The sequence below is a fragment of the Mustela lutreola genome, chromosome 7, assembly GCF_030435805.1.
Source record: "Mustela lutreola isolate mMusLut2 chromosome 7, mMusLut2.pri, whole genome shotgun sequence".
Taxonomy (NCBI): domain Eukaryota; kingdom Metazoa; phylum Chordata; class Mammalia; order Carnivora; family Mustelidae; genus Mustela; species Mustela lutreola.
The window spans coordinates 117,661,947-117,683,750 of record NC_081296.1 but is presented as its reverse complement, the minus strand read 5'-3'; the positions used below and the strand labels follow the sequence as shown (position 1 = coordinate 117,683,750).

General features: G+C 55.8%; 1 protein-coding gene across 2 annotated transcripts in view; it reads left to right on the top strand.

The window, feature by feature from the left end:
* SPTB (spectrin beta, erythrocytic) overlaps nucleotides 1-21,804 on the top strand; it is a 128,282-nt gene that overhangs the window by 101,351 nt on the left and 5,127 nt on the right. The window contains exons 22-34 of one of the 2 annotated variants that reach the window (XM_059182339.1): nucleotides 276-365; nucleotides 3,508-3,786; nucleotides 4,266-4,396; nucleotides 5,261-5,465; nucleotides 5,772-6,146; nucleotides 7,537-7,781; nucleotides 8,951-9,089; nucleotides 9,541-9,625; nucleotides 10,457-10,653; nucleotides 10,954-11,003; nucleotides 11,469-11,547; nucleotides 19,859-19,999; nucleotides 20,723-20,970. In XM_059182339.1, coding sequence (XP_059038322.1) covers nucleotides 276-365; nucleotides 3,508-3,786; nucleotides 4,266-4,396; nucleotides 5,261-5,465; nucleotides 5,772-6,146; nucleotides 7,537-7,781; nucleotides 8,951-9,089; nucleotides 9,541-9,625; nucleotides 10,457-10,653; nucleotides 10,954-11,003; nucleotides 11,469-11,547; nucleotides 19,859-19,999; nucleotides 20,723-20,970 — 2,264 coding nt within the window. The remainder of the gene's footprint in view (nucleotides 1-275; nucleotides 366-3,507; nucleotides 3,787-4,265; nucleotides 4,397-5,260; nucleotides 5,466-5,771; nucleotides 6,147-7,536; nucleotides 7,782-8,950; nucleotides 9,090-9,540; nucleotides 9,626-10,456; nucleotides 10,654-10,953; nucleotides 11,004-11,468; nucleotides 11,548-19,858; nucleotides 20,000-20,722; nucleotides 20,971-21,804) is intronic. The other variant, XM_059182340.1, reaches the window with a different exon arrangement.

Here is a 21,804-nt window from a genome sequence, read left to right as displayed (position 1 = left end):
AGTAAAGACAGTGCTTTTGGAACAGTAACTCAGTCATGAACTTTGAGACAGACAGACTTGGGTTCAAGATCCAGCTGTGTTGCCTTCCACCTGGATGACCAGAAGCAAATTATTTGGAACCTCAATTCAAAATATCTAAGTGTCCCCATCTGTAAAATGGGGACAAAACCCTGACGGAGTGTGGGAAGAAAACCAGGGAGCTCTGTCTGACTCTGTCTGGGGTGAGTGGTGGCCACAGTTGTCACCTGCTGAGCCCCACCTTCTGGTCTCTACAGCTCTGGGTGGAAGAGAGGCTGCCTCTGGCCCAGTCAGCCAACTACGGCACGAATCTGCAAAATGTGCAGCTGTTAATGAAGAAGAATCAGGTGAGTCCTGCTTCATCTCGTTAGTGTCCCCACCTGCCCCCTCCCTGTCACAGCCCTGCCCTATCCTGCTCTGCACAGGGCGGAATGCCCAGCCCTGACCTTCAGAGGACCAGCAACAGCAGATTATTGTTCTTGTTGGTAGCTGTGGGGCCCCCAGATCCCATAAAAAGAGAACTTTGGTGATGGCAGAGAAAATTCTAGGAAGTCCATGGCAGGGCTGGTAGGGGGGTGTCCAGATGATTTGGGAGGAGCCATTCAGACCCACCAGAGCATCAAGTGACTACAGGACCCTGGCCTGGGTGTCATGTGTCCCGTGTCCTGCCTGAAAGGAAGCCCATATCTCCTGGTTTCTTTCCTAAGACTGACTTGCCCCTCTTTCAGGACTGAGCCTGACCTGTTGGATATCCTCAGAGCAAGTAGGCCCCGTTTCTCTGCCACGTGAGGATACTCATGGGAAGCCTTTAAACTTGGCCCCTGAGCCTATTGGAGCAACATCCATTTGCTGCTCTGCTCTTTCTTAAACCTCATGGATCATTTCAGAGACCCTGGTCAGACTCCTGGGAGTGAGCAGATGCAGTACTTCCTCCTGTATCAGGAGTACAAGTGTCGTGTTTTGTCTTCCAAGAAGACCAACTGCACGCGCTCATGGTGTCTCTACGGCCATCCCCTGGTCTTGGGCAGAGAGTGGCTCCTCCTGCCTGCTCAACTCTCTGGGTCGGGAAGTGGGGGCAGCCACGCCCAAGAGCAACAAGAGCCTGGGAAATGGTCTTGGAGAAGAGCAGTGTGTCCCAGAATTTGAATCAGCTCAGCACTTCCTTGGGGAAGAAAGGCCTTGGCAGCCAGTACTTCCTCACAATAACAGCAGCTGACATCTGCTCACAGAGCCCAGCAACTGGGCAAGGGTCTGAGTTACATTCAAAGAGGTGTCTGAAAAGTTCCTCAGACCATTTGCTTCCAGTTGACATTGACCTAGTCACAAAGGCTCCAGTGTGCACAGGCAGGGTCTTGGGCTAGAAGTTAGTAGGTAGGGGTTCCACTAATGCCACAACCTGTAGTTAAAGGAAGGATACTGGTAGAAGGCAGTATCCTGGGGCCTCAGTTTCCTCATCTGTAAAACGAGCTGACATCAGTCCTTTTGACACTAAAGTCTTTGACTCTATCTGGCCTCAGTGTGATTGCCAGAAGACTCCCAGCTCCGCTGAATGAAGGTTGCTATTTCAGGAAAAGGGCAAGACAAATATAGGTGGGTTTCCCCAACCAAGAAGGGAAAGATAGCCTCTTGGGAAAGCCTGGCTGCCCTTGTCAAGACTTCTCCAGGCTAGACCAGCTATAGCTTAAATCTCATTTTATCTTTCCCTCTGTTGCAGTGGTTCTCAACTTCAGTATGCACCAGACTCACCCAGAGGGCTTGTTAAAACACAGTTGACCAGGCTCAGTCTCAGGTCTACTGAATCAGACTCTGGGAGGAGAACCTGGTAACTTTTGCATATCTACCAAGATCCTAGATGACATCGATGGTGTTGGTGTGGGATCCCACTTTGAGAACCACTGCTCTGATGGTTATCCATTACAGCTAGAACCATTCATGTGAGCCCTTGCAAGGGCTCACATGAATGGTTCTCGACTTTGGCTGCACAGTAGAATCACCTGGGGGACATCTAAACCTGTGGATGCTCCGTTCCTACCTCAGACCAATTAATTAAGGTCCTTGGGGATAGGGCCCTGACTCTTTGTTTTCCTAGACTATTCAGTGTGCACCCAGGGTTAAGAACCACTGTCCCACCTGATCTGGCTCTGGCCTTCCTCTAAAGCTCACTTCTCATCACTCTGACCTTCCTCCATAGTATTCCAGATTTTCTGGCCTCCAGATGGTCCCGGGACTCTACGCTTTCTCTTCTGTCTTGTCTGCAACACTCATTCCCCAAACCTTTGTACAGTTACCTCCTTCTCACTGCTCATGCCTCACTAGGATGCCGTCTCCCTGGGAAGGCCCTTCCTGACGCCCCCCAGCTCAAGTAGCCACCAGCATGCCTCAGCAGACATTCTCGATCTCAGTGGGGTATCTTCCTCATAGCACTCATTATCCACATTTATTCACTTATTTCCATGCTTACCATCCACTCTGTCTATGACAGTGTAAGCTTTATGAAGGCAGGGTTTTGTTGATCTTATTCCCACATTGTCCCTAGAGCCCAGGACGAGGCCCAGGACCTAGGAAATTACTTCATAGCTCTCTTTGGACACGTGAGGTAGAAAGAATGCTTCATAAGGAAGCACACTGCATGGGAGCCTGGAAAGGAATTACTTAAAAAGAGAGGGAGAGAGATATATTTTAGGATCCCTTGCAGAGGTCACAGGACCTCAGGGAAGGAAAGTGGCACACAATGCTGATACCATGGGTTGTGGGAATTCAGTGGCACGGACCATGAAAAACAGTCAGGATTGAGATTCCCAGTATAAAGGGTCAGAAGGTATTTCAGCAAGTTAGGTGACTTGTGGCTCCTGCTGCTTCTGTGGACTTTCAGTGCTGACAGTCACTGTCGGATTGTGTGTAGGGCTCTCGCCCCTGCCCTCCGATGGTTTTCAAGGCTGCGGGGAGATTGTAGAAAGGGAGGAGATGAGGTGTGGGAGCCGAGAGCCCACATGCAAGCAGCAGCGAGGCAGGGCCTCTAAGACCCCAAAGTGAGCCACACACGGGTAATGGCCCACCAAAGAAAAAAGCCACCCTGTCACCAGAGAGAGAGGAAAATGCCCTCTCCATGACCAAGGGCTTAAACAGCAAACAATACAGAGTTCGCAAAAGATCTGAGAAATAGAAATGGGGAGCAGACTCTGAGCAAGGAGCCACCATCAGCTGTTGTCTCCCATGGAGCCAGAGGTGCTAAAATAGGATCTCAAAGGCCATTTAGGAAATCAGCTAAGAAGCAAGCTGTGCTGAGACACAGGAGGCCTAGGGAGCAGAGAGAGCCACGTCCAAAGGCCCGCACTGCCACTCACCGTGCACAGGTTACACGGTCCAGGCCACCACCGGGCCCTCACTAGCTCCGGAGTATGCCCGAGTGACCAGAGGGGGCCCTGGCTGAGCCGCTGCCTGCAGGCCAGCCCCCCACCTCACCTCCCAGCCCTTCCCCTCTGGCCGCAGACGCTGCAGAATGAGATCCTGGGCCACGCACCGCGGGTGGAGGACGTGCTGCAGAGAGGGCGGCAGCTGCTGGAGGCGGCTGAGATTGACTGTCAGGACATCCAGGACCGCCTGGGGCACCTGCAGGATGCATGGGATGCGCTTCAGGAGGCGGCGGCTGGGCGGCTACAGCGCCTGCGGGATGCCAGCGAAGCCCAGCAGTACTACCTGGACGCGGGCGAGGCCGAGGCCTGGATCAGCGAGCAGGAGTTCTACATCATCTCCGACGAGATCCCCAAGGTCAGCCCGGGCTGGGGCGCTGGTGCCAGGCTGGGAGCCAAGGCCAGGAGGAAAAGCAGGGGTGGGGCCGGCAGTGGGCAGCTGCGCATCGGAAGTCCGGGCGTCTGAAGGGTCAGCCGCTGTGGCAGACATCCCACAGCCCGGTGCCCCGTTTGCCAACTTAGATGTGATCGAACCCAAGATTTCCCCAGCTTTCTCGTGCCGTGGCTTCTGTATGGAGGGCCTGCCAGGAGGGAGGGAGGGATGAGGTGAGTCACCTCTAAGGAAGTTTTCACAGGGTCAGATTGGAGCTGGGCCTGGGAGGGTAGGCATCAGAGAAGATCAAGAGGAAGGCGGGGTGTTGCCGAGGAACGAGTAGCAAGAAGGAAGCGTGCACCACTCTCCTGTGAGGGTCCTCCGAGCCTGGCTGCACCCCCCATTCCGCACCCCAGTCTCGGGCACCTCTGGGAGCAAGTGCCCTGAGAGTCACTGCCTCCTAGGACGAAGAGAGCGCCATCGTGATGCTGAAGCGGCATTTGAGGCAGCAGCACGCGCTGGAGGAATACGGGAGGAACATCAAGCAGCTGGCCACCAGGGCCCAGGGCCTCCTGTCCGCGGGCCACCCTGAGGGGTGCGTGTGCCACTGGAGTGACTTGGCCGGGTGATGGACATCAGGCTGGGGGACCCCACCAGCTGGGATCCCTTCAGGTCTAAGGGGGAAAATAGCAACAGTTTGGGGAAGAACTGGGTTGGAGACCACTGCTTTCTGGACTGCTAATTGGCCTAATTGCAACTCATGCCTTGGTTTTGCATGAACAGGGCCAACTAAGGCCTGGTTTTCAAGGTCAGAAAATATGATAGCGAAGCTACCCTCTCAGTGAACCAAGAGTTCCAAAACTTTGCTTTTCTCTTTATGGTCCAGAAAGCACCTCAGGATCTCCCAGTGTCTCAGCAAGAATCATTATATAGGCATGAAGGTAGAAAACCTACATCCATCTGGTCAGTGGGTCTGCTGGGCCAGACCCATCGGGCTGCTCCCCCAGGCACAGCCCAGACCTCAGCTGCCTGCAGGGCTTCCACAGCTGTGGGGCTTCAGCAGCCACCCCAGCATCTCCTGAGGAGCCCCAGGGATTGAGCCCCATCCCTGCTGCCCTTGGAGCCGAGCTGCCAGTGCTGCTCCATCAGCCTCCTTGGGAGATAATGGAGGAGGTCCCTTTTGTCTCCCTGAGCTTCCTGGAATGAGGGACAATGCTGGGAGGCACCCTGTCCAGACAGGACACATTTCTGTCCTCTCCTGAGGTATTCTGGTCCACAGGATGGTTCCCCCCACACACCCAAAACTTCCCAGGAAAAACTGCTCTCGTCCTGCCTAGTTCTCCTCCCCAGCTTTCCCTGCCACGGGGCTGGGGAGTAGTAGATGTGCCCCTCCGAGCTGGGATCAGAGCTCTGGACTCTCTACCTTCGTCTCTGAGTGCTTTCTGGTTTTGAATTCCAGGGAGCAGATCATACGACTTCAGGGGCAAGTGGACAAGCAGTACGCAGGGCTGAAGGAGGTAGCCGAAGAACGCAGGCGGAAGCTGGAGAACATGTATCACCTGTTCCAGCTGAAGAGGGAGACAGATGACTTGGAGCAGTGGATTTCAGAAAAGGAGCTGGTGGCCTCCTCCCCTGAGATGGGGCAAGACTTTGACCATGTTACTGTGAGTACTCATAGTGACTGCTCTCTGTCTTCCTTCAACGCCAGAGACACAGGTGCCGCCAGGCCAGACACACACACACGCGCGCGTGCACACACACACACAGTGCTACGCAGGATCTGGGCATCCTGGCTCTAGACCCCATGCCCTCAGTGGAGACACACTGCCCCTGAGCCCACGCTTCCCCGGGAAGGTGTGGCCCCAGGTGGTTGTGGTTCCCACCTTGTGAAGGTCTGCGGCTAGGGAGATGACACCACACACCCCAGCCCTAGGCCCCGATAACCACCTTTGTGTTTCCCCCATGTCCAGCTGCTCCGGGACAAGTTCCGGGACTTTGCCCGTGAGACAGGGGCAATTGGGCAGGAGCGGGTGGACAACGTGAACATCATCATTGAGCAGCTCATCGACGCCGGCCACAGCGAGGCGGCCACGATTGCCGAGTGGAAGGATGGGCTAAATGAAATGTGGGCGGACCTACTGGAGCTCATTGACACGCGCATGCAGCTGCTGGCCGCCTCCTACGACCTGCACCGCTACTTCTACACGGGCACGGAGATCCTGGGCCTCATTGATGAGAAGCACCGAGAGCTGCCTGAGGACGTGGGGCTGGACGCCAGCACAGCCGAGTCCTTCCACCGGGTGCACACGGCCTTCGAGCGGGAGCTCCACCTGCTGGAACTGCAGGTGCCTTCTGTCCCCTGCTGTCCATCCCCACACCCCCCCCCCGCCCCCTGCAGGCTCCAGGGACCTGCTGTCCACCTCTTCCCCAGGGGCTCGGGGGTGTCAGCCTCTGGAATGGACACCAGCAAATTTCACCTCTTTCAAAAGGCAACAGCTTGGGGCAGAAAGGCTGGGAGCTGTGGCTTTCAGTCATTCTTTAGCTTCAGAAGTAGTTCTTCAATCTGAAACCTCACAAAAATCTAAGGCATCAAATACCTAAAAATGCTCGGTGTCTGGCTGTGCCACAGCATTCCTGGCAGACTCGCACACGGTGCATTTCCAGCACTCGGTGCTGGTGTCAGCATCGCACTCTGTCCCATACTCCAGAGCTACGTACAAACATCATCTGCTCTTTATAGATGAGGAAAGCAAGGCACGGAGCGTAAATGAGCTCCCTGGAACATGTGGACAGTGCTGCCAGGATTCGGATCTGGGCGTCCTGGCTCTAGACCCCATGCCCTCAGTCTCTGGGCTGTTCAGTCTTTCCACATGGGAGCTGGTGGGGCAGGGGGGTACCCCAGGAACTACTGAGACCTGCTCCTCCCATCACTGGGGTGGTCCCTGAGACACTGCTGCAGGCCCATAGGGCTCCACAGAACTTGGTGTGATGGAAAGGGTGAGAGCAGGGGGCCCCCTGCTGCGTAGGCCTCAGGAGCCCTGCAGAGGCCCCAGGAGAGAGGGGCTGGCTGTGGAGTCCTGTGTCCACCCGGCGGGGCTCAGGGATAAGACACTGAGGTGGGTCGGGCCCTGGTTCACTCAGAAGAGAAGCTCCTGGGAATGTCATCCAGCTGGTGGTGGGGCCTGCCCTGCAGCCCTTGGGCTTCAGGGGTGCTGTAGCTCCTGAGGGGGGCACAGCCCACTAAAGTCTCAGGAATGAGGCCTCATTGCACCAGGACTGGCCTCAGACAGGGGCCTGGGAGAGCCGCTCCCTTGGACAGGCAGCTTATGGAGAGGTTAAGAACAGGGAATCCAGTCTGCACCCCTCAGGCCACTCACTCAGGCTCCCTGTACCTCAGTTTCTTCATCTCAAAAACAGGGATCACAGTAGTACCTCTTTCATAGGGTGCCTGTGAAGCATGCCTGGCACATAGTTACTATTATTACAGTACTTCAGGGGAGACCAAAGGGCACAGAGTCCCTTTCACTCTTATATCCTCATCAAAACCCAAAGGATGGCTTGGGTCCATAGAGGCCAAAACAAGGAGACTTCTCCCCCAGCATTAGTGGAAGGCTGAAGATCTTGCCTTCCAGAAGAGACCTGGGGAGGGAGATTCAGAGGAGAGAGACCACTTGCCCAGCAGAGGCCCAAGGCACATCTTTCTGGGGAACGACGTTCAGTTTTGCCCAACCACAGGTCCAGCAGTTCCAGGATGTGGCTGGCCGCCTGCAGAAGGCATATGCTGGGGAGAAAGCAGAGACCATCCAGAACAAGGAGCAAGAAGTGTCCGCCGCCTGGCAAGCGCTGCTTGAAGCCTGTGCTGGCCGCCGCACCCAGCTGGTAGACACGGCAGACAAGTTCCGCTTCTTCAGCATGGCCCGGGACCTCCTCTCCTGGATGGAAAGCGTCATCCGGCAGATTGAGACCCAGGAGAAGCCTAGGTAAGGGAGACATCCTCAGGACAGCCCCACCCCTCAGCCCCTTTGTCCCCAAGGCTGGCAGAGCAGGCCGCTGCCCTGCGACTCCTCCTTGGGGGACCATCTTGGACTGTGGGAGCACCTGAGATTGGGTCCAGGGAGAAACGGAGTAGCTTAGCTTCTCCTGAGGGCACCGATCATTTCAGAGTAAAGGGAGCCCTGAGAGTGGCAAGAGAGACCTCTGCCATTCAGACCTGATGGCAGGGCAGTGACCACAGCTGTCAGGGAAAGTAAGCACTTTGCACACCCAAAGCTGGGCAGGTCCGAGCCTATGTATCAGCCCCGTGCTGGGATGCAGAGGCCATTTTCCCCAAGCTCCAGAAGGAGCTCATTATGCATGTGAGGTGGGGGCGGGGGGATTCATGGCCGTGAGAACCTTGGCAGGGAGCAGCTTTCCAGGGGACTGTCTCCCTGGCAGTGGTCATTGGCCCATCTCTGTCCCTCTGCCCTGGAGTGCCCGTCATGGCCAAGACTTTATACTTTACATCCTTATTCAGAATGCACTTCGCATAACATACCATTCGGCCACTAACATGTCCCATTCAGGGGTTTTCTCACCACCACCGGGTATGGCCCTCACCACATTCTAAGTTTAGAAGACTTTCATCACCCCAGAAAGAATCCCGGTACCCGTTAGCAGTCATCACCCCACAGTTCCCTCCTCCCCCGAGTTCCTGGCAACCACAAGTCTAGTTTCCATTTCTCTAGATTTGCCTGTCCTAGATTTGTCCTAGAAGGGGACTCTTACAGTATGTGGTCCTTTGGGACTAGCTCGTTTCACTTAGTACAAACCTTTTAAGGTTCATCCATGTTATAGCGAGGATCAGAACCTCATTCCTTTTTATTCTCAAATAATATTCCCAGGCTCCTTCTGGGGTCCCCAAACCCCTGATTCATCCCCTGCCAGCTGACCAGCGGAAGACACTAGGGCATCAATGTTCCCCCTGGGGCTAGGCTGGCAGAGGACTCCCTGGCTGGCCAGAGAGAGAGGAGGAAGTGGGGTCAGAGTCCCAGGCAGGTGGAAGGCGGCCCTCTGTGGTCTAGACTTGACATCAGGCAGGCCAGAGTCACCCAGAGTTTCCTTCTTCCTCAAACTCCCTCCCTGACCCTTGACCCCCCCATTCATCCCCCAGGGATGTCTCCTCAGTGGAACTGCTCATGAAGTATCACCAGGGCATCAAGGCAGAGATCGACACCCGGAGCAAGAACTTTAGCGCCTGCCTAGAGCTGGGGGAGTCCCTGCTGGAGAGGCAGCACCAGGCCTCGGAGGAGGTGAGAGGACAGTGGGTGAAGGGAAGCCTTGCCTGCATTCTCGCTGGGCTGGACAGTTTCCTGGGAGGGAGCTGTGGGCCATGGGTTCTCTGAGGAGACTCTCTCACTCGTGGAGCGTCAGAGCTGTGTGCAGGCCCAGGGATTGGGGCCCCATCGGCCCCAGCCAAGGCTGGCAGCTTAGTAGAGGAGAGCGGGCTCATAGCCCACCTAGCCACCCACATGTGTGCATGCTGTGGCGTTGGCAAGACCCATTTCCTAGGAGAGGCACACGTGCCTCAGAGAGGTTAAGTCACTTGCCCAAGGTAGCACAGCTGGCTAGTGGCAGGGCCAGGACTTGAAGTGAGGTCCTTGTGACCAAACTCAACATGCTTTGCAGGACGCATTTGCACACCACCTCAGACAAGGGGAAGGTTTACTAAAAGCCTGAGCTGTTCTCCCTTCCTTCCCACAGATTAGTGAGAAACTGAAGCAGGTGCTATCCAGGAGGAAGGAGATGGATGCGAAGTGGGAGGACCGCCAGGAACAGCTCCGCATGCGTGAGTACACCCAGAAGTTGGGGGAGGGGGGCAGACTCCTGCTGAGGTGGGGGCGGGGCAGGAGTGATTTTTACCTCCTAGAGAGGAGACCCCAGAATGCCACCCATAAGCAAGGTTCTCGAGCCAAGGGCCTCGGGGGTCCACACAGAGGAGCCGCATAGACACACTGCTGGCTGCCCACCCCTAACCAGCCCGCATGCCCTCTCCCTGCTTGCCCTCGGCCCCGCCTGGGTCCAGGCAGAACATGAGTGGCTCGGCTTCTGCCAGGAGGACACCACCACCATGTGCCAGGCTGCTGTCCCTGAAGCCGGGGGGAGGGGTCAGGTTAAGGCTCTAGCACCTCCCACTGCTGGATCTGAGGCATGTCAGACACAGAGCTCTGTCCTCTGCAGCTGGAGACCGAGGAAAGGGGAAGTCCTACCACTCAGGAGGGAGCTGCACGCAAGCCAGGAAGGCCTGACAGCCCCGCGGCTGCTTGGGCACAATTATGGGAGGCAGCCAAGTACTGGGAAGCAAGCGCGTAGGGCAAAAGGCTGCTTGTCAAAGGGGATTCTAAGCTACATTTTTTTCCAACAGAGTTTGTTCTGTTTCATGTGTTTTTCCAATATAACTATGGATTGGAGATGAGGAAACCCTCCCCCATGTGGCATGGGTTCGAGTGGTCTCGGGCAGTAGGTCACCGCTGAGCAGGGTGTCCCCATGGTTCAGGGACCCCTGTGAGGGCCTCCTGCCTGGCCACCAGCTCCTCGTCTGTGGAGCAGCTCACTGCTGAGTGCTAACAGGCCCTTCTTGGGCCCTGTGGGTGGGTCTGTGGCTTGTTCCCCGTTGCAGTACTGGAAGTGTGCCAGTTCTCAAGGGACGCCTCTGTGGCCGAAGCGTGGCTGATCGCCCAGGAGCCCTACCTGGCCAGCCGGGACTTTGGACACACGGTGGATGGTGTGGAGAAGCTTATCAGGAGGCATGAGGCTTTTGAGAAGTCCACGGCCAGCTGGGCAGAGCGCTTTGCCGCCCTGGAGAAGCCCACCACGGTGAGCTGGGAACGCGTACTGGGAGGCCCCGCAGCCACACCTCAGAAGAGGGGGGACCTCGAGTCGAACTCTGAGCCTCTTATTAGGCACACGCGGACAGTATACAAGGCTTGGCGAGGGGCAGAGTGGGAAGGAAATAGGAGAGATAGAAAGCACTTCCGAATGCAAAAGATAAAGGCGGTAATTTCTAAAAGAACAAACACCAGGTGCGTGGGGAGCTGTGTTTAGGGAAGGCTGTCAAGCAGTGAGAGCCTCTTCTCTGTGGCTACTCTGATACCCTGGGTCTTTTCTTCCCCTTAGCTTGAGCTAAAAGAACGCCAGACCCCAGACAAACCCGAAGAGGAGAGTGGGTAAGTGGAGGGCCAGGCGGATTGAGCAGGAGCGTTCTGCCAAGGAGGATGGGTAGGAAGGGGGAGGGAAGGTGCTTTTCATCAGAAACAGGCCCCCGGATGTCTTAATAATTCCTCTCACACCTAGACCACTAGCCAGAGAAGTCTGGGGTGTCTGCAGGCTAAAGGCCTAGAGGAGCTTGTGTTTCCCCCAAATCACGGGTAGTCTGAAGGCCTGGTGCAGGCAGAAATGGCCCCCTGCTCTGGGAGCCACTGAACACATGCTCCAGAGGCCGTTCTGCCTTCAACTGTGTCCATTTCTAAAGAGTCTGCCATAGTGTTTCCAATTAAGCAGTTCCTTGCTGAGAGCCTTTTGCTGGGAGGCCGGGACCAGGAGAGAGCAGACAGGCTCCTGGTGGGAAGAGCAGGAAGCCAGGCACTGGCTTCGGGGAGGCAGTTTCTAAAGAGGGGCTGGGTCTTCCACAGGCCTCAAGAGGAAGAAGGGGAGACAGCAGGGGAGGCTCCCCGAGGTCCGCATCGCGCAGCCACCGAGAGAACGTCCCCGGTCAGTTTCCTGTCCTATTTGTCTGGTTCCTGGGAGTCCTTGCTGCCGGAGCCCTCCCATCCCTACTAGGCTCGGCCAGGGCAGAACGCGAGGACAGGCTGTACCACCCACGCTTCCAGACTCCTCTTCCACATCAGTCTTCCTTTTCACTTAGGTTTTCTTAATTTCTAGAATAATTGCCCTCCTTCCTTCAACCCAAAGACACTGACATGCCAGCCCACTGACATGACTCTTTTTAGTTTGATTTTATCTAGTCTAATACATTTTATTGTACAAATACATCACTATCTACATTAGGAGAAAGAGTTGATCCAGGGAAGGTTTATTTTTCTATACCATCCCATCATTCTCCCGTGTTCCGTCTTACTCCGTCTTTAACCCAGCATGCCCTACACACACATTCACACACACATTCACACACACATTCACATACACACATTCACATACACACATTCACATACACACATTCACACACACACACACACACATACTCACATATCCACAGACCATCTGACCTCACCTGCCCCAGCCGTGGGCATTCAGGACAGTGAAGGGGGGACACCCAACCCTCCGGCAGATCCCTCCTTCCTACCCTGAGCCTCTCCCCCTTTGCTCCCTCCGCCTCCGGCCTAATGCCTATGGGTGGGTTTGGATGTAGAGCTGGCTCTGAAGCAGGAACAGACGTCAGGGAGCCCTGCTGGAGCAAAAGAGAGCCCGAGGGCTTCTGCGTCACAGGGCCAGTCCCCCAACCTTGTAGAAAAGGAGGGTGCCGCAGAGTCTTGACTGATGGAAGTGTTGGGAGGGTCCAAGATAGACCAGCTGCCAAAGGTGTGGGGCACATGGCTTCGGAAGGAATAGATCCATTAGCTGAAAAGACCCAGGGTGTCCGTGCAGGGAGCCTGAGGCTATAACCCCAATTTTGGAGAAATGCTCTGGGGAGCAGCTAAGAAGACAAGACTTCAGCATGTGCCTTGCATGGCTCACCAGTGCATGCGCCCCACCTGTCCAGCTGCCCGCTGGAGCTTGCCTGAACTTTTAGGGAGATTGGTATTCTAGGTGGAAATCTCTGATACACCAGCCACCCCCAGAAAAATGCACCTACAATGCGTATTTCCCGTGCAGAATCCCCATCAGGTCTGTATCTCAGCTCTTCTCACACTTCTGAGAGTCACACACACCCCCTCCCACGCCGAGCACCCTCTGTGGCCTCCAGCCTGGCCAGAGGCCTCCCTTTCTGAGCTGCACCGGCCCGTCATGTCCAGCAGAGGGCATTCCTGGGCTCCCGATGGAGGGCCTCTCCCAGAAGTGCCCTCTGAAGCGCCATCACCGCATGTGGGGTCTCTGGTGGACTTCATCCCAGCCCCTTTTTCCCAGAGACAGCCCCTCCTGGAAGGAGCAAGAACTCTGGGGGCTGGCAGGAACAGTGGACGCTGGGGCTGGGACTGGGACTGTCACACACCGCCCGTGCTTCGGCTGTCCATCCCTGTGTGTCTCCGTGCAGTGGCTTCCTGGGTCTGCGGGCTCCTTTGTGACTACCTGTGCGACTCCATGGTTTGTGTCGTGTACGTCTGTGCAAATGGAATTATGTGTGCATCAGAGCTGCCTCTGTCCAGCCCCTGAATGTCACTGGGTTTGGGGAAATAAAATCTGCTTGGACCTGAGTATCTCTGGAAGGAGGGAATGAGCCTACATTTGAGACCCTTCCCAGAGAGCCGGCCACTGCGCCAGAGGGGAAAATACCTGTGTTTGGTAAAGGAAGAAACCAGATGGCAAATCCAGGGAACACCAGGCCTGAGGCCTCATGGAAACAAATTCCCTGCCACTTCTCATTTCTGAGCCCTTTGTTGGGCTTTATGAGGATCTGCAATTGGTCTTTGACCTGAGAAGAGAGGAAAATGGGTCCCATGAGCCTGGGACACCTTTACAGAAACCACAGGCTTCTCCTGGGAAAGGCTGGCAGTGCGCTGCCCCTTCTCTCTGGCCTGGCCTGGGGCACGGTGGCTCTCCTGCTGTCCCCTATGTGTGGTCTGGTGTGGGCACCCTGTAGAATAGAACCATGTGGTGTTGCTTTCTGTGAAACCTGTCACTAGTGCATGCTGGCTTCCTGCTTGGGGGAGCAGATGAGAGTGGGCCAGGCACCTGAACCCCTGCCTAGCCGGCTACACAGCACGGTGGGGGTGGGGAGCAGCCTGCTGGCCCCAGCTCAGCCTCCCTCTCCCGGCTGCGGGTGTGCCACTCCACCTCAGTCTTTTCCTCAAGCACCTCACCATACAATGAATTGCCTCCCTCACTCCCTTTCCACATTAGAGCATGTTCTGGTTAAAAAAAAAAAAAAAAAAAAAAAGCATTCATACAGGTAAGTGTGTAAGTATGTATGCGGCCACGCAGAAAAAACAAGGTATCACGAAAGCCAAAACTTCTGGAGTGGAAGTCAGGACTTTGGGTTCCAGTCCCTAATTCTGGGGGAGACGTCCTGCATGATTTTAGACAGACCGCCTAATCCTCCTGGGTCCTCTCACCTTTATAAAGCCCTCTCTTGGGGATTACAGAAAGTCTAGAACATTCCTGTGTGTCAAAAATGTACCAAAATAAAGGAGAGGCTGGGAGAGGTAGGTTTCCCCTCTCTCTTCTGGTCTCATCCTTAGTTCTGAGGAGCCTGTTCACTTGTCAGGTGCTAGTTGGTGTGAGGCTGGAGAGGGCATGGAGGTCAAGGGCTGGGGGATTTGCCTTCGTCCTCGTTTGGCGGAGAGAGGCAGGGTTGAGCCTCAGCTCTGGTGGGGGGGGTCTGTGCTCTGAAGATGGCCCCAGGGTGCTGGATGGGTGCCTGGCAGCAAGCTGAGCCATCCCCCTTCCTCTTAGTGCCTGGGGCACTGTCACCCTAATCCCCCTGCCTTGGGTTTCTCCCCTTCATTCAGGGTGTGGCTCTAGAAGGGGCTGGGGAGTCTTGTTAAGCACCCTCGTCTTCCAGAGCCTGGGGGCCTGAGAGTCTAGTATCTGTGGTGACACGTGGTTGATTTCACAGCAGACAGACGGTTTCACAGTGGGTCCAAGTCACTCCGGACTTAAGGGTCCCCGACAGGGCTTGGATGTCTGCTGCGCACTGCATGTTTCTTGGCTTTGGGATGGAAATTGGGGCCTGCGTGAGGAACTCTCCCAATGGGGCAGCTGTGACCATGGAAGGGACATCCCTGAAAGGGACTGGTGTTCCTAGGGGCTGTGACCACAAGAGCAATGAGTCAGTCCTCAGAGTCACGGGGTGACACGTGAGGGTACTCGAGCGAGCGACTGCTGGGTACTGTTGCTCTCGGGCCCCTTCGTCCTCTGCCCAGGGAGAGCTCTGACCACGCACAGCCCACAGACGGCACTCTCAGCGCGCCCTTCCCAGACTGCCCGCTGCTGGTGCCCCAGGGAGGGCTGGGCGGCTCATCCGGGAGGAGGGCGGGCAGTCGGGCTGCCTAGGCCCCGCGCCCCTCCCTTTCAAGGTCTCAGAGGTCACCGTGGCTTCAGGGAAATGACCGGCACTTGCAGATGTGAGGGGCGTGTGCCTGGTGCCGAGCGGACTCTGGGTCACAGCCAGGATACCTTTCAGACCATGCCTGGCTGGCTCTGGCCACTGTCGCCCCCTTGGCAGGCTGGGCAGCTCCCCTCTGAGCGGCCTTCCTGGCGAGCAGCCTGAAGCTTTACTCCGAGGCCAGAGGCTGGGCTCCGCTTCCTTGGATGGAAGGGACGTGGGTGTGTGTGGAGCAGCTGTGTTTCTTCATGCCCGAGCAAGCTTTCCCCATCTTTCCTCCCCGCCCCGTGAGGCCCAACAGAGCTGCTGCTTCAGACGTTTGTCAGCCCAGGCGAATCCCATTTGTTCATAAGGAGCAGAAGGGGCCTGGAGAGGACCTGTTTTCCCCAAACCTGGGAGTGGCCCTGTCTCCCCCAGATGCCTGAATCAGTGGTGGCGAGACTGAGGTTTGCCTGCAGTCTGGCCCTGCACCCTGCCACTCCGGGCTCCTTCTGGACCTGTGTCTGCTGCTGGGTGTGTCCAGCTCTCTGTGCTGTGGCCACACATAACCCTCCCGGCTGGGCTGCTCCAAAGGCCACCCCTAAATTCTTTCTTCCAAGCTGTGTTTCAGAGCATCCCAGATACTGACAGACTTGGGACGGAACCCAGTTAACACTGGAGGCATCTCAGAAATGGGGCTTGAAGCTGCCAGCTTAACCACTGGGCGTCGGAACTGGATGGGGGAGTGGGCATCATTAATCTTTCTGAGTAACTGGCTCAGAGTCACCATGGGATGGAGCGGCCACCAGCTTCTCGAGGGCAGAGGGACCAGAAGAGCCCACACTGCTGGCAGGAATGATGAAGACCACTCCCAAGGAAGCCTCCTTCTCCTCCCACTCATGGTGGCAGTGGCCCAGGTCTCCCCATCCCTGACTGCGGGGACCCCGAACACTCCCTCTCCTTTCCCCTCACTTCACCTGGTGCCTTCCTCCACCCTCATCATCTTCCCTGCTGGGCCAGTTGTCATCTCAGGTGGATGGCTGGCCCCTGGGGTCCCATGTGGAGCCATTCTGCCCCCCAGCCGCTCCTGCCGGCTTCTCTCTGTAGGCATTTGTCTCTGCTCACCCTGAGTTGCCATCTCTTCATTTCTTCTTTCAACTCAACAAAGCATTTCTTTCCTTGTAAACAACTGTCTTCTGAACTGTCTTCCCAGCCCGCCTGCCCACAGTCCTTCCTGCCTCTTTCCCAGAGGACGAGCGCCCAGACGTCAGACACAAGGGGGAGCATGCAATTCTCGTCTGTAGAAGTGGCCGGCTTCTCTCACCTCATTTCATAGCCTTGCTTTGATTGCCTCGGGCATCCAGCCATAGGTCTTCTGTGGCCCCAAGCCCCTCTTCCGGCCCCTAAAGGTCTTCTCTGACTCATCCCACATCAGCGGGCTCGGCCCATTTTGATCAAGAACTGCATCGCGTAGGTGCCCTCCTCTGGAGCGGTAGTTCCTGCCCCTCGTGCAGCAGGATTCTGTAGGAAGAATGCAGAGTTCGGGACCTTGACTTTCCATTCACTAGATCTGTGGCTGAGCAAGTTACTCATCCCCCCTGACCCCCCTTTCCAGAATCTATAAAATAGGGGTGGTGGTGATACGCCTCATAGGTGTGAGTATTGGGAGAGATAATATAGGTAGAACTTCTGGCATCTAGGAGAGTATCAGCCTTTATTTTTCCCTTCATTTTCTTCTGTCCCATACTGTAGTCTTCCGTCTCTTAAAAGAAGCCTTCTCCATATGAATTCTAACATCCATTGCCAGAGCCCTCCCAAACCAACCCCTTCCCCCAGCGCCTCCCCCTTGATCTGCCCAAGTATGCATTCCAGGCTCAGTCCTCGCTGTGAGATCAGATGCAAGACCAGCACATGACAAGGTAGAATGGTGTCTTCAGCGGGGGTTGGGGGGGGACACCCCCATGGCCTGGTTCTTGCTTGTCAGCATCTCCTTTAGAGAGAAGCTCCCTCACTTGTGTTACCTTGCTTGTTAATACATCTTGAGTTCACTGAGCATCTTCTAGAACCTCCAAAACACCCTGTGGTCCCAGGCCCAGGTGATTTTTCTCATGGGAGCTGGAAAGTTGGCCATCTCTGTGCTGTCTTCTGCACCACCAGCTGGCTGGGCCTGGAAGTACACCTTCAGCTCCTTTAGTCCAGAGCAGAAATGTACCCATCTTTCCCCCACTTCTTGAACCTCCTTTGTGGTCCTCTGTATACTTCGCCTGCCCAGGCCAGCTTCCTAGCAAGGCAGGACCCTAAAAAGTCAAGCTTACAAGACTCTGAAAAGAGGTGGCCATCCCCTGCCCATCAGGAACTGAGAGGCCTCTCCCTGCTTGACTACAGTCCTGTGAGATCCTAAAAGCCTCTCCTGTCTGTGCCTTTTCTTCCGCTGATGTCCCCAAACCACAGGCAGTGCTGCCTGTCCTCTACCCTCCTCACGATCCCAGCAGCCAACACACACACACCTCCTCTCAGATGCCCCCACTTCAGCCACCTGTTTCCCAAACGGGAGAACCTGGCTCCACGTCCCTGATTCCAGCCCCCCAACCCGGGCTGTTCTCCCACAGACAGTCACTCCCATTTACTGTCTAGACTGCACAGCTGCTGCAGCCTGCCACCAAGAATTTCCTCCAGTCCCCCTCCTTTAGCCACCCCAAGTGGCATCCCCCGGCGAGGCACCCTCAGCAGTGTGGGTGAAATCTGTGCTCCGTCCTCGGGGGCGAGGGGCGAAAGCAGTGGGCCTCCTACCTTATAGGACAGAGGACAAGGGCCTTTTAGCAGAAACTGCCTGTCTCTACAGCCACACGAGTAGCCAGCTCTGGGCCCCACTCCTCACCCAGCCACCCTTCCTCCTGTTCTGCTCCCCACCCATCCCTCCCTTGTAGGGCGAGGCAGACTCTTCATATCGGAGCATGGCACAGTTCCAGGGGCAGCAGGAACATGACCCCCCCAACCTCCAACCCCTCCCCCAGCTTTATTTTAGAAAGGGGGCTGGGAAAGTTAGATCCTTCTGGCCAAAGACCCTTCTGCCCCATCTTTCTCATCCGAGGCTCCTCCCTTAGCCCCAAAGAGCAGCTCGGCCAAACACTCCTCTCTCCTTCATGCTGGGCTCTTGCTCAGGCCTTGGCCTTCAGGACAGAGGGACAGAGTGGCTTTTAAGTTGTCTCCACACAAACAGTCAAGAGCACAGAAGAAACCTTTGCAGACGTTGGAAAACCCCATATTCTAAAACAATCCCATGACCTGGCTATTTCACTTGTGACCTTGCAGGCCATTGGCCTCTGAATGCCCCTGCTAGGGAGTGGCGGTCTGGCACTCAGGAGGAAGTAGAAGGAAGGTTAAGTTGAAGTCGGCAGTCCTGGAAAAATCTACCTTTATTTTCAGAGGACAGTTCCAGAAAGGAAGGAGAATGGCAGCACGGGGAGAATATGTGGGCACAGTCCCCAGTAAAACCAGTCTGCAGAGAGCAGAGGCTGAGCGAGAGAGGCACGAGGGTCTTCTCTGACCGCCCCCCCCCCTCAAGCCCCTGCAGGTGCAGGGAAAGCTCTGGCCCATGACTAGGAGCAGTACAGCCAGATGGAGAGGTGGGGGATGAAAGAGGCTTCACTTTCCGCATTAATAACCCACCCCCCACCAAGTTTTACATCCAGTCAGAAAGGCAGCGTGATGGAGTCCACAGAAGCCCGAACCCAGGCTCCCAGTCTCATCCCTGCCAATCCTGCCCTTCCCCCACTGCTAGAGGATGATCCGGACAGAGCTTTGGGTCCTCTAGATCCTTGTGGCCAGCCAGTGCTAGCTCACTGCAGACATTTGAAGCTACAAGTACTACGGATGAGTTAAGATGAGTGTCAGCCAGCCACAGCTCTCATGCGGCTCTAAGACAGGAAAAGATGAAAGACCTAAAGATGCAATTTTAAAAAACAAAAACAAAAAAAAAAAACCCTTGCCTACTTGAATTCTGAAGCGCATGCTCTCAATCACTTCTGATACTTACTAGCTGTGTGGCCTTGGGTAAGTCACTTAACCTCTCTGAGCATAGATTTCCTCATAGATTAAAGGTATTGGACTAGGTTAGTGGTCTTCAAACTTTTCAGTCCCGTTATCCTTTCTTTAAAGAAGATCTTACTGGAACCCCAACTTAAAACTGTGTATTGGGCAGTCCTAATTTGATGGCATACAAACCTTTCTCCCAGCCGTGGTGTCAGACATCGGCATTAAGCCTCTCCTTCATTGCTTTAATACCATCTCGGGCAGTCCTCGGTCACTTTCAGCTGTTGAAGAGTCTACCCAGTGTGTCTCTGTTTAAAGCTGCAATCCACTATCCGATGTTGTGTCCACTTTCTCCCATCCTCCATTTCTCTATTTCAGGTTTGAGTCATGGTCTGAAGGACCCACAATGGGGAGCACAGGGTCTCTGCCCTTCTTTGGCTTCTCCAGGCTCCACCTTTAGTTATGGGACAAGCAGCAGGGAGTAGCAAAGGGAACCTGGTCTCCTGCCTGGGGCAGCCCTAGTACTCCTGGGCTGATGGCCTTGGTCCTTCAGCCATCCAGACGTGGCCAGCTCAACGATCTGCAAGAAAGACCCTTCCCACCTGATGCTCTAAGGTCTCCAGCAGTCAGGCCTGGAGACAGGGCTCTGACGAGCTGGCTTGCGCAAGGCTCCCTTCATTGGTGCTCATTTGGCACACAGAAGACTCCCCCGTTTGTGCTCGACCTGGCGGTGGTGGGGGGGCCGCCAGCCCCTGCTGCTCCTATCTGTCCCGCCCTCTTCTGCCATAGGCACAAAGGCAGGCCACAAAGGCCTCTGCAGATGGGACCAGGTCCGCTCCCCTTCTTGTGGACATCTGTCTCCAGTGGAGGCCCCTCACTGGGCTGGGCAGGGGCCGGAACACCCCATGCCCCCCAGGGAAGTGCAGGGAGGTAAAAGCCACAGTACTCCCCACCTGCCCAGCAGGGACTCCTTCTTGTGGGGATTCTCAACACCAGCTGCTCATTAGAGAGTGTGAAAAGCTTACTCAGAACTACCACCCTGCTGCCCCCACTCTGGTGCCTGTTCTGTGAAAGCTCCTGAGGCCACGGTAGAAGGCAGCCAGGGTTGGGAGCCACTGCCCTACTCCAGCCAACCCCAGTCCACTGAGGGGGCAGGAGCAGTTACCCCTGAGCGGTGACCCGGGGGGACCTAGGTTCTCCCTTCATAAGGTGGCAGGGGAGACTTAGGGCCTGTCCCCTTGGCTTTGGGGACTTAGATACAAGCAAGTACCAGCAGAGTCCCCATTCAACATCATACTAGATGTTTCTCACATCTGTGTTAGCAGCACAACCCTTCATAGGAAATCTTGCCAGACGTTTAACTCAGCTGGAGGGGCCGGGGCAGCATTGGAAAGCTCCAGCATTGAAACCATCACCCGGGCCCCTCAGCTGACTCTAAGCAGCTCCATCAGTGTTGGTGGGGAGGAGTGGGGATGGAGCTAGAGGCATGGGAAGAGCCTATGGGAGCAGACCAGGGGGCCCCACAGGTCAAGGGAAGGCCAGAAAAGAAGGAGGCTGGGGGATGGGGGGCTCAGCCTTCCCAGTCCTGCCAAGTAGCCACCCCTGGGTCTGAACCCCTAGCAAGGTGTGCTCCTCCCATATGCCCCTGAGCAGGGGGAAGAAGAGAGCCAGTGGCCTCAGGACCTACAGCCACCACTCCTTCCGGGGCCGCAGGAGAAATCCAGTGGGGATGAGAGGCCCGCCACCGAGCCTCTCTTTAAGGTCCTAGACACGCCTCTGAGTGAGGGTGATGAGCCTACAACGCTGCCAGCCCAGCGGGACCACGGGTACAGCGTGCAGATGGAGGGCTACCTGGGACGCAAGCATGACCTGGAGGGACCCAACAAGAAGGCATCCAACAGGTGTGTGCGGGAGGGGCCGCCTGGGGGGGAAGTGTGGGCGCCTCCCAGGGACCTCTCCCCTTACAGAGCCTCGGCAACATGGGCATTTGTAGGGGAAAGGGGGCCTTCTGCCTCTGATCGGAGAGCTCCCTTTGGGTCAGCCCAGGAGCTACTTGGCATGATGGGGAAAGTCCTGAGTTCAAATCCTATGCCCTTGTACAAGTGACTCAGCCTTTGTTTCCCCATTTGTAAAATGAGGATGAGGAGGAGACCATACCTCCGGTACAGATCCCAGGCCCAGGCCTAGCACAGAGTAGGTCCTCAGTGAACACTAGCCGTTATTCTTATCCCAAAGCTTGGTAAGAGGTAGGTAGGTCTTGGCAGTAACAACATATCCTTGACCAAGGCCCACTTTTTAACCAATCTGGGCCTGTTTCCCCAGCTGTAGAACAGGAGAGCAGAATGGAGCTGGCATACATGCCTTCCGGGGGTCCCTCCCAGTGCTGCCCTGCAGCAACTCTGTGACCCTGAGGAACTCATTCGAAGGCCACATCCTTTCCTGGCCCTGAGGCAGTTACGTCCTTGAGTTCAGTCGGTTCAGGGCTGCTGCTACCCAAGGCCCCGGCAGCGTTCCAGGGTTGTGGGGACACAGGGCAGCATCAGGAGGTTGAAGGCAAGTGGCAGCATACAGAGCCTGGGCTGGGAGCAGGGTGGACCATGCTAAAGCATGTCCCAAAAATGAATTTGGGGGCCCAAGCACCCTGAAGAAGTTTATTTTATACAGAGCCCACTAGAAAAGGGGAAACTAGCATTTACTGAGCACGTACGATGTGCAAGGCATCGTTCGGACTGATA